The sequence below is a fragment of the Miniopterus schreibersii genome (assembly GCF_964146895.1).
Source record: "Miniopterus schreibersii genome assembly, chromosome: 4".
Classification (NCBI taxonomy): Eukaryota; Metazoa; Chordata; class Mammalia; order Chiroptera; family Miniopteridae; genus Miniopterus; species Miniopterus schreibersii.
The window spans coordinates 28,911,132-28,923,801 of NC_138105.1; the positions used below are offsets into that span (position 1 = coordinate 28,911,132).

The 12,670-nt window shown below is 43.4% G+C and overlaps 1 protein-coding gene across 2 annotated transcripts in view; it reads right to left on the reverse strand.

The window, feature by feature from the left end:
* The window catches only part of COL23A1 (collagen type XXIII alpha 1 chain), a 306,121-nt gene extending 304,002 nt beyond the window's left edge, over positions 1-2,119 (reverse strand). The window contains exon 1 of one of the 2 annotated variants that reach the window (XM_081136445.1): positions 1,620-2,119. In XM_081136445.1, coding sequence (XP_080992571.1) covers positions 1,620-1,904 — 285 coding nt within the window. In that variant the 5' untranslated portion in view covers positions 1,905-2,119. The remainder of the gene's footprint in view (positions 1-1,619) is intronic. The other variant, XM_081136444.1, reaches the window with a different exon arrangement.
* Positions 2,120-12,670: the final 10,551 nt, after the last annotated feature.

Consider the following 12,670-nt stretch of genomic DNA (forward strand, 5'->3'; position numbering starts at 1 on the left):
CACAATTTGCAAGTTCCTTGCAAAAGGTCCTCCTGGGATTTCTGATTTACTCCATCCGGGCTTGCGGTTTATTTTTACTCAGAGGGGCCTCCTAGCCGAAAGAATAGCCACAGTTCTAGCACTAACAGGTAGAAACTTCACTGACCCTCCATAAATCAGTTCAACACCTTGGTCTCTAGGGATTTGCCAAAAGATAATGGGCTGCAATTATGAAAACCATCACCAGGAGTTGCCAGCAGGACCCTGGAGAGATTTAAGTCTGCTGGCACTTTCCAGGAGAAAAGAGGAAATCATTTCATGAAGCAGCAATTTTGCCTAAAACCAGGCAAGAAGAGATGTAATGCTGGCTTAAATTAAAGTGCAAAGAAATAGGTACAGTAAACTAGGAAGTGTGGTGCAGTCTTCTCCCATTCCCCCAAAGATTCCAAATTAACTCAACGATGGATACACCGCTGAATACCTTACTTAAAGATCACAGCTCTGCAGTTCCAGGGACTGGTAGTAACAGGCCTGCCTCCCTCTCCTCTACCCTGAAACGTGTGCTTTTTATACTACAACTGAAGATGCCTCTTTGGGCAGGGCACTTGGGAGCCGCCTTTCCCAGGAGGAAGAGGGTGGCCCAGACCCAGAGGCAAGCTGAGCGCAGCTGGCCAGCCCAGCCTCTCTAGTTGTATGGGGAGAGGCACCGCTGCACAAAAGGGGTTTTAATGATCATGATGGGTGAGGGCTCTGAGGACCCAAATGTGGTTCCTGCTTTGAAGGCACAATGCAGCAATGTAATAGACGTGTCAGAGTCCTATATGCTTTCAACAAACTCAAGAAAACTCAGATGTATCTGCATTGCCCAGGTGGCAACGCCTCAAATTGGCACCCAGGTTTTCTGGCCCGGACTGTTTTTCTCCCCCTCGCTCTACCGGTCTCACGTGGGCATCCCTTGGGGTCTAGGTTGCACGGAGTGCGTGCTCAGCTGCAGCAGCCCTAGAACACAGCATCTCCAGGGTGGAGCTGCTCCCCAACAAAATTCCCTGGGGGCCGAGGGGTGCGCGGGCTGGGCTGACCAGTCCCTTCAAGATCCCAGCCCTGGGGTCTGTCTGGGGCTTTCCTCCACCGTGGCCACCTGCCTCCTGGGGGGTCCCACGCCTCTCCAGGTACACCAGCGTTGGGAAGAGCAGCAGCTACGGAACTGCCACCGCTACGGGTGACAACAGTCACCCTCCAGACGCTTCCCCTTGAGCCTCTTCATTACGCCGGCACAGAGGGGGCGCCGGGCGCCCACCGCAGGCGGGAAGCGACCAGTCCGAGCGCACACACCCGTGGATCCTCTCTCTCCCTCTACTCGTCCTGAAAAAGCCCTTCTAGCTCACTTTTCCCACGGCCGCTTGCCCTGGAACGCGATCTTGAGGCTGGAGCGGGGACAGCAGGACTCCTTGGGGCCGGCACCGTGCTTTCCCAACACTCAGCCCCTCGAGCAGGCCGCCGGGATGGACTCGCGCGCTCAGAGCTGGCGAGCAAACCCTCCTCGGGAAGACGGCCACGCTGTCCGGGGCCCCCAGAACACGGACACTCCTCCCAGCCCCCCACTCACTCTCCCCGCGGATCACCCCCGACCCGCTCCTCACCTCGCGCAGCAGGCGCTCCAGGTGCGGCTCGGCCCAGGTAGCCAGGGCGCCCGGCGGCCCCGCGCGCTGCAGCAGCTCCCGCTCCTCCTCAAGGGCGGCCACCCGGCCCTGCAGCGCCGACGCCTGGGCGCCCAGCAGCAGACAGGCGGCCGCCGAGCCCACGGAGAGCAGCAGGCACAGCGCGCTCACCGCCCAGGCCCCCACCGCCATCGCCGGGCGACCCCCGCCGCCGCCAGCCGGGCTACCCTTCCGCGTGTTGCCGTCGTTGCGCTCGTCCAGGCTCATGGCGCGATCTTCGCGCGTGTGCTGTCCGAGGGGGCGGTGCAGAGCTGGAGTTGCGGACTGAGCGTGCGGGGAGCAGGCAGAGAGCCCGAGGCACGAGGTTGGCCCAGCGCAGGGCTTGGCCTCAAGGCAGCAGCGGATCGCGGCGCACGCCCCCTTCCCCGCCGCCCGCTCCTCCACAACGGCCACTTTGGGCAGTTTCCTCTATGCAGATAAACTCTGCCAGAAAAGGAGCCGGGACCCACCCAGGGGAGGAGCGGCCCGGCCAGCCCTGCGCGGCGAGGGGGCGGGAGCGGGACGGGAGCTGGCTCCTCCGAGCCCCCGCGCGCGCCTGGTGGACCGTGCGTGCCGCGCGCACCTCCGCCCTCGGCTGCCCCGTGCGCCCGGCTGCATCCGCTACCGCGCGCACCGCTGCGACTGCCGGGTGCGAGTTCCCACCGCGATCCCGAGAGGTCCGCGATGCGCCCAGAGGCTCAGAGCGCCTTGTGCAGCCCACCGCTAGCTGGAGCATCCATCATTCATGCCTGGCGAAAATTCCCCTAAACTTGTGAACTAACCTTTCTGACAATTTTTTAAAAGATCAAAACTTCAAACCCCGTGGAAAACTTATGGAGTCGGTCCTAGATGGCGCCTTAGCGCCGCTTGGTGGCCGAAAGCGATCTCAGCGCGCTCACGTTAGAGACGGCCAGGGTCGAGGTTGAGCTAAGCAGAAAGATGCCTCTTTGAATCTTAATTTCTCTCCATTTATTATGTGCCATGCATGTTGCGCTGAAAACAGACATTGTAAGACCTTGTCCCTGACCTAGAGAGGGCTTTCATTTGAGAAAATTGGGACTAAAAAATAGAAAAGATGGAGAAAAAGAACTCCAACTTTTGTTGAGTTGATGGTTTAATTCTATAGTACCAACACAACTTGGCCAAAAACAACAATCAGTATGGGCATTTAACCTATACTGTGATTTTGCTGCAAACTTACATCACAGGGTTAAGGTAGGAAAACCTGAATGATAAGTGGCCCTAGCAGTGTTTTCAAGCAAGGGGAGAAAGGCTGGAAGTCAGGTGGGGTTCTCTGTCCCCACACAGATTCCTATCAAGCGTATTTATATCCTAAAATGGGTCTCAAGGAGCCCTTCCACTAACTCCTCTAGTGCTCGAATAAAAACAATAAATTGCTAGGTTAGATCTTTGTAACTTGGGCAACTCCACAACTGTTTTTGAGAAAAATACCTGTTATATCTGTCTTTCCTCTCACTCTCTGGGCATTTTTAGATTAATTATTTCTGTAGATAGATTACTTATCTTTTAAAACTGTTAGGTAAATTGGGGTTATGTTTAGGTGGTTATAGATAGGTTTTGGCTCCCTGCTATAATCTAGTGTATACTGAATAAATAGTCAGTAAAATACTTGCTAAGCAAACTGAATTGTCTACTCGGAAGAGGCCAACACCATATTACAAGTTAGCACTTCATTCTTACTTCCAAATGCACAGGTAAGTTACCCATCACCTATCTATGTTAATATTACTGCACTATGTTCACTACATTCCAGAAGTTTCTGCATACTGAGTAAGCCAAGCTTATTGGCCTTTGCTCTTGCCTAGTATATCACTATCTGGAACGCCCTGCTCTCAGATCTTTGAACAACAAGCACCTCCTTATCCTTAGTTCAAAGTCCCCAGGTCCTCAAATCTCACCACCTTTGAAAGACTGTCCTAGGCTGCCCAACCTAACATGGCTACACCCGAATCCCCTTCAGGATTACTCAGGGGATCAGGGCATTTATCACTACTCGAAGTTAGCTTTTTATAACTGTATCCCCTTTGTCTTGTTCACCACTGTTTTCTCAAAGAACAACAGAATCCGGCACACTGTTGGTGCTCAATAAATATTTGTCAAGTGAACTAAGGAAAGGTGAAAATATGTTGACTATCTACAACTCATTAAAAGGCAAGGAAGAAAATCCTGTCTTGTGTCTGCTAGGGTACTGGAAAGAACAGATGGCATCCTCAGACTGAAGACAGTCTGAACATAGAAACTCTTTACAAAGTGGGGCACACTAGGGGAAGTCAACAGGAGATGCTGATGAAGCACCCCGAAGTATCAACAATGGGAGGCCATTACCACCCCTAGCTCAAGGTGTGAGGGGAGTGAAGTGTTGTGGGAACTCTGTGAATGCCTGGAGCTATAAAAAGATCTGCTGCAGGAGCTGTGGCCTTTGGCCAAGGGATACCATTTCCTCAAAACCATGGTTTGGAAAGTTGGGAGCTGGGGTAAAAATACTTCTCTCCTACTTTCTGATCTCCTGCTGTGGACTCACACTGACCAACCCCCAGGACAAGAAAACTCAGATGATGCAGTGCAGAGGTCAGCCTCCCAGTGGCAGAGAGCGAGCCATGGGGATGAAGAACAGATCTGGAGAGGGGAAAAAGAAACCCACCACATTACCTAACATGCATGTAGCACTTGCCAAGGTCAATCCAGCTACTGCTGTCTCTGAACGGCTAATAGGTGCTAATCTTCAGGGTGGCCAGCAGCCACTTGGTGCCACATCAACTACTCTGGACTTTCTCCATCCAGGAGGGGCTAGCAGTTTGCTGACACCTCACAACGATGTGTAGCTATTTCAAGTGTGGGCTTGTCTTTCCTGTCTGCAGAGCTTCAGCCAGCACCACTATCCTTAGATGCCAGATCCACAGATATGGAATCCCACACAACAGCGCTTGACTAGGGGATGCACTTTACAGCAAAGGAGTGAGCCCATGACCGTGAGATCCACTGGTTGTTCTACATCCCGCAGCAGCCAGCCTCACAGAGTACTGGACTGCCTTTTGAAGGCACAGGTGAAGTACCAACTCAGAGTATTCAGACACAACACTCTAAAAATGCCATCTTTTGAGATGTAGTATCTGCATTAAATCAGCGACTCCTAAGATGCTTTGTTCCCAATAATGCATGGGCCCAGGAACCAAGTGGTACAAGTAAGAGTAGCCCTACTTTTACCATCAGCCCTCATGACCCACTGAGGATTTTGTGCTCATTGTCCCACGTGTGGACTCCGCAGAGTTGGAGGTCCTAGTTCTCAAAGGGGTTACATTCTTGCCAGGGCACACAGCAAGGGTCCATTAAACAACATGCTATGGCTTCCACCTAGGACCCTTTGAACTCTATGTCTGAGGATCTGAAGTCAAGGAGTCACCATTTTGGCAGGGCTAACTGACCCTGATCAGCAGGAAGAGGTAGGGCTGCTTTTTTTTTGTCAATCCTCACCTGGGGACATTTTCCCCATTGCTTTATAGAGAATGGAAGGGAGGGAGGGGGAGAGAGAAACAGAGAAACATTGATATGAGAGAGACACATCGATCAGCTGTCTCCCAGACAGGCCCCAACTGGGGCAGGGAGTGAACCTGCAACCCAGGCACATGCTCTTGGCCGGTAATCAACCCTGAGACCCTTCGGTTCACAGGCCAATGCTCAACCACTGAGCCACACCTGCTTTTTTATAGCAGAGACAAGGAGGACTATGCAAGGAACCTTGGGACACTCCTTTGCTCCACTGTAACTGTGTGTGTCAACCCTGCCTGATGATTGACAAAGGCTCAGTCTCTTCAGAATAAAAAGGGTATTGTAAAATATTTTATTTAAAAAAGGGATTATTTGGGTCAGATAGGGTTGACAACCACTGTAAAAAAAACCCCACAAAAAACATAACTAATGTTGACAATGAAAAGGTTCAAATATGTTCAAAATGCTCTATTTAAGAAGGCAGTAGTATTTAATCATTTTTTTAAAAAGTTTCCAGCAAAAATGGTTTAAATTAAGCTATAAGGCTTAAAGGGATAAGCTTCAATTACCTGAGAAAATTGTTACAAAGAAAAGGCAGTATGATTTGGTGGGAAAAGCACCAGGTCTTGCCACTGAATGCCTACATCTCAGTCCTGGCTCCACCAGAAGCTCACAGCTGCTATTTCAGACCCCAGTTTTCTAGTTTGTAAAATGTTGATACTGACAGAGACTAGATCTACTCTATCTGAAACGAGAAAAACAGACAAAATGTTTGAAATGGCAGTTTACAAGACATTGGACACCAGACAGTGAAAAGTAGTGATCCTCGGGAGATGGGAAACAAGTGACGTGAGCCCAAGGATTGCTCTACCTTACTCTCCGGGGTGCTTTTTCCAGGCCACAGCGGGGGGTGGGGGGGGACTCAGGCAGAGCCACCCTGAGGTGGAGAGAGAGAGCTGCAAGTCCAAGGAAGGCAAAGCAGTTAGAATTTGCAGGGTAGAGGAGTAGACAGAGCTGCACAGAGAAAATGTTTCACTTGAAGTCATCAGTCTGTGATAAAAAACTATTTGAGGCCAGGAAAGAACCACCCAGAAGCATTAGAACCTCATCATTGGAAGAAGCAATCCCCACAGCTCACCAAGACCAGAGATAGTTATTCCCACCAGCTGGCATGGAAAACTTGGTAATTCATTGGGCAGAGTACTCACAAGTCTTTGCCTTGAGTAGCAGGGAAAAGCCAGCCCTAGGCTAAACATGGCTCTGTCCTGCTTAACAAAGCTTAAAACCCAAACCTGAAAAGATCTAACTGATTCAAGTAACTTAATCATGTCCCAAGGTATATGGTAATGTAAAAATATCTAGTACCCAACAAGGTTAAACACAAAAGTAAAATTACCAGGTATGTAAAAGTAGCAAGAAAATATGACCTGTAACATGAGAAAAAGCAATCAAAACCAACCCAGCAATGAAAGAGATAATAGGATTAGCAGACTAGGATATTAAAAGTTGTAAGTGCATTCCGTATGTTCAAGGAAAGATTGAACATTCAGGTGGAGTCATGGAAAAAAATTTTAAAGACCTTAAAATTCTAGAGATTTAAAAAATGACAATGTTTCAGATGAAAAATACATGGGATGGGATTAAAGGCAGATTAGACAATGCAGAAGATTAATGAATTTAAAAATAATAGCAATAAAAACTATTCAAAATTAAAGAAGGAAAACCACAGCAAGAAATGAACATTGCATCAGCAAGCAATGGAATAATTTCATGTGAGAATTGGAGTTCCTTGGGGAAAGGATGGCAAAATATTTGAATAAATAATGGCTGAAAAAAATTCTAAATATGATAAAAACTATAAACTCACAGATCTAAGAATTTCAAGGAACCCAAGCACAAGAAACATGAAGACAAACACACAAAGACCATCATAATCAAATTGCTTAAAAAGAATGATAAAGAAAAAAGTTAAAAGCAACCACAGAAAAAGATATGGGCAGAGGAACAAACAGCAGATTTTTCATTGGAAAAGTGCAACCCAGAAGTTAGGGAAGCAACAATTTTTCAACCTAGAAGCCTATACACCAAGCAAAAATATCTTTCAAAAAACAAAGGCTAAATAAATACAAAATAGGCTAAATAAATACAAAAGTTTAGAGAATTCACCAGCAGATCCAAATACAAAGAAAAGTTAGTGGAAATATAGTTGACCCTTGAACAACATGGTTTGAACTGCACAGGTCCTTATATGCGCCTCTTTTTCAAATGATCTGCAAAGTTGAAACCCATGTTGTTCAGGGGTCAACACCATGGTTGAGAATCTGTGTCTATTGGAAGGCCGACTTGTTACATACAGATTATTGACTGCACAGGTGTTTGGTGCCACACGTTATTCAAAGGTCAATTCAGGCAGAAAAACACCATACCAGATGGAAATACAGATTTACATAAAGGATTGAAGAGCACTGGGAATGGGAATGGTGGGGAAATATAAGAATTCTTATTTAAATCTTTTTAAAAGATAATTGATGGTTTAAAGTAAAAATAACAGTGTATTGTGAGGTGTTAACACCTGGCTAAGTACAAATGTATGACAACAGTCTAAAGCCCAGGAGGGGAGAAATGGTAGTTTACTGTTATACGACTCCTTTACTATATGTGAAGCAGTCTAATATCCCTTAAAGGCATACTGTGATAAGGATGTATACTACAAAATCTAAAGCAACTACTAAACACACACAGTTACAGTTAATAAACCACCAAGATATAAAGTGGAAGCATGAAAAATAATCCAAAAGAAGGCAAAAAAAGAGAAAAATAGGAACAAAGAATAAATGGAAGAAACAGAAAATAGAAAGATGGTAGATCTAAACCCAACCACATCAATGATAACATTAAATATAAATGGTCTAAACACACAACCAAAAGGCAAAGATTTTCAGATTGGATAAAAAAGCAAGACCCAACTATATTTACTTCCTACATAATACATTTTAAATATAGACATACAAAAAAATTAAAAGGATGGAAGAAGATGTACTGTGCTAACATTAAAATAAGACAATATTTGTGATCATTTCACATGGTTCCTATAGGGCTAAAACCAAAAGTATATGAATATAATTTGCAGACTATAGAATATTGTATAAATCAATATAGGAAATCAATCCAGAAATGGTGAAAACAATTAATAGCTACTATATACCAGCACTTTAAATTATTTCATTTAATCCTCACCGCCACCCTTGGGAAATTAGGTATTAGTATTCTAACTCATAGAGGAGACTACAGAGAATATGTATCTTGTCTACTTATACAGGTAGTGCCAGATTCTGAATCCAATCTGATACTGCAGGCAAGCATGTTCATACAAACATTACTCGCATGTGTACAATTGTGAGGAAACACAAAATAATTTAAATGTTTCTAAAGTAATTTGAAAAATATAAAAAAGAAACATTACTTATTAAACTATCAATGACACTTTAAATATCATTTAGGCCTGTTCTTGTAATTCATTCTCAAAACTGTACCTGCCATGTTGCCTTTAGAGAAAATTCTGCAGCTTTTAAAGTTAAAAAACTAAGCTTGCATTTTCACTTACAATGGAAAACATTTTAAGTCGCTGGGAATTCCTGCATATCTACAATTAATCTTTAATTCACCTCATTACATGGAACTGCTGGTCACATAGCTGAAAGAACCAGGCTTATGAGGTGCCTTCCTCAAAGGGAATTTAGGGTGATTTCAAGTCTTCATAATTAACTCTCTCAGTCTTTTAATTATGTAGATTTTGCCCCAGAATTACAACATTTAAAACCAAACTAAGGAAAGGAGTATAAGAAAATGTTATCTGAATAGATATTCTTGATTGGTAAAAAAACCGAATTTCTTTAAGAATTCCACCCCCCACTTTCAGTTTCAGTAAAATGTCACAATAAAAACTACAATGATAGGGGTCAACAATATAATTATTGATAGTTTAGTAATTCCTTGTGCCATAAAGAACAATTAACATCTGGGTTGAAGCACTTATATAAAACAAAGTACCTATTTGGGGGGGGGGGGGGAGGAGCGTGCTCTGTTCCCCACAGGTACTGCAATACCAGATCAACACACAGCGTGGATGGAGCAAGCTCCTATTCCATCTCCCTGCTCCAAAAATCCATTTAATACATTGTCCTTGGATAGAGAACGTGTCAAATGTTAAAACTGACAAGAACAGATAAGCATGCTTGATCTTAGTCAAAAGGCCAAGAAGCCATGTACCTATTATTTATTAGTGAGACTACTAAACACCAGGTAACCTGCTAGATGTTTTTAATCACCCTATAACATAGATATTACTCCTAAGTAATTCCAAGTAAGGAAGTAAAGTAACATACTCTCCCCTAAACACAGAGAAGACCTGGGATAAAGTTGGAACCATGCCAGTAAGCCTGAGTGCTAAATTCACTGAACTGATACATCAAGGATTAGCTGATAGGTAAGAGACATAGAACAAAAAAAATGGCTAGATGCTTCTTTATTATTTCAACCTAGAGGCTTAAATTCAGGTTTCTTTTTTTAAAAAAGAATATCTCACAGGTGCTGTTTTTCCTATTACATAACCTCAGAAGCACATCAGCAATCTGAGGTTAGGATTGAATATTGAAGTCAGACGTTATCAACCTCCAGATAAAGTCCTCCAATAATTTTTCACCCAACGGCTCTACCATTCACTCATGATTGGTGTCTGGATCTGTTATTGAGTTGCAACATAGTGTATTCTAACATCCCTCTTTTATTTATTGGAAGGAATTCTATAGAAACTTCCTCTCCTTTCCTAATATTTACAGAATAAATGGGGATAGAGGAATAGATACCACTCTGATGAAATATTGAATATAGAAAATTCTCTGTAAATGACCCAGTTTCATTAGCAAAGAAACAGAATGGGGGGGGGGGGGATACATTTAGTGATAGTGAGACCTGAGACATTAGCAATGTGTGGATCCTGACTCGGTTCTGATTCAAACCAACCAACTATAAAATGACATTCTTTTTTAATACAATCATGAAACTTTAAATATAGATTCAATATCAGATAAGGAAATCATTTGTAAGGTATAATAATGGCAACTGAGTAATACCAGGAGTCAATTTTATTCATATACTCTGAAAATTTTGATAAATGCATGAAAGAATGAGAGTATCTGAGAAAATAAGCAGTAGCAGAAAACACTGAAAATAACCTATTTAGAGACATTTTAAAAAAATGCCTCATAAAATCCAAGTTTTCAAAATGAATTAAAGACTTGAATATAAAAATTGAAACCATAAAACTCCCAAGAGAAAACATTGGCAGTAAGCTCCTTGACATCAGTCTTGGCAATGACTTTTTGGATCTGACACCAAAAATCAAAAGCAGCAAAAGCAAAACTGAGTAAGTGGGACTATATCAAACTTAAAAGCTGCTGCACAGCAAAGGAAATCAACAAAATGAGAAGGTAGCCATCTAAATGGGAGAAAATATTAGCAAGACATATTTGATAAGGGACTAATACCCAAAATATATGAAGAACTCATACAACTCAATAGCAAAAAAAAATCTGATCAAAAAAATGGGAAGATCTGAATAGACATTTTTCCAAAGAGATGCAGATGGTTAAGAGGCACATCACTCAACATCAGTGATCATCAGGGAAATGGAAATCAAAACTACAATGGGGTATCACCTCACACCTGCTAGAATGGCTATCATCTAAAAGACAACAAATAAAAAATAAGTAAAAATTTAAAAAGACAAATAACAAGTGTTGGTGAGAATGTGGAGAAGAGAACCTTTGTGCACTGTGGGTGGGACTGTAAATTGGTCAGCCACTAGGGAAAACATACTGGAGTTTCCTTAAAATTTAAAAATAGAACTGCCTTATGACCTAGCAATTTCTCTTCTGGGTATTTATCTGAAGAAAACAAAAATACTAATTTGAAAAGATGTATGCACCTCCATCCCATGTTCACTGCAGCATTATTTACAATATTCAAGACATGGAAGCAACCTAAGTGTTCTCCAAAGGATGACTGGATAGTCCAGCCAGGCGTGGCTCAGCACTTGAGCATCAACCTAGGATCCAGGCGATCAAGGTTCGATTCCCGGTCGGGGCACATGCCCGGGCTGTGGGCTGCAGCCTATCAATGATTCTCTCATCATTGCTGTTTCTATCTGTCCCTCTCCCTCTCCTTTCCCCTCTCTGAAATCAATTTAAAACAAAAAACAAAGGATGACTGGATAAAGAAAATGTGACACCCCCCCCCACAGAAATATTCGTCCATAAAAAAGAATGAAATTGCACCATTTGCAACACAGATGGACCTCAAGGGCATTATGCTAAGTGAAATAAGTCAGAGACAAATATTGTATGGTCTCACTTATATGTAGAATCTAAACAAAACCAAACCTAAGCACATAGGTAGAGAGGAGAGAATGGTGGTAGACAGAGGCTGGGTGTGGGGGCCGGGTGAAATGGGTAAAGGGAGTCAAAAGGTACAAACTTCCGGTTGTCATGGAGATGTAATGTACAGCATGGCAACTATAGTTAATACTGTACTGCATATTTGAAAGTGGCTGAGATCTTAAAAGTTCTTATCACAAGAAAATCTGTAACTATATATGGTGAAGGATATTAACTAGATTGTCATGGTCATTTTGCAACATATACAAATATGGAATCATTATGTACACCTGAAACTAATGTTGTAGGTCAACTATACCTCGACTAAAAAAAGCTTGACTTCAACGAAATTTCTAAAAAATAGTAAAAAATTATGAGGAATCAATTAAGAAAAATATCTAATCACAAATAATCCACATTCATACACTGGCCATTCTAAACCTTTCCCATTAGTGCTGAAGCTCCCAGAACTGTCAAGTAAAAGCCTGGTACTTGCAGAAAATGAGTACAGAAGTACAAGGAGTAAGGCCAGTAAGAGTAGGAATCTGGGAGCTCAAAGGGGGTACGAGAGCTGGCAGTACCACCCTAACCACTAAACATTTCTTCCATCCTAATTTATTTTTTGCTTTAATTCCTAAAATTCCATGAATTAAGGTATAAGAATTAGCAAATCCCCTTTGTGAAGATACTTTTCAGAAGGGAAGAAGCGTTAGCAATGATAAACTTCTTAAGAAATAATGTGGAGCCCAGGCTGCGTGGGGCAGTTGGTTGAGGCATCCTGTACACCAAAAAGGTCCTGGGCTCTGTTCCCAGTCAGGGCGGATACCTAGGTTGCAGGTTAGATTCCTGGTCGGGATGTGCACAGAAGGCAACCGATTGATGTTTCAATCTCCCAGTGATGTTTCTCTTGTGGGCTCTCTCAAACCAATACACACATCCTCAGGCGAGGATTGAAAAATAAAAATATATATTTTTCTTTCTTCCTATATCGAGAGATCAGCTACTATGAGAAAATGAGTTTCTGATAGAGAAAAGTGAACATTAATTTTGGAA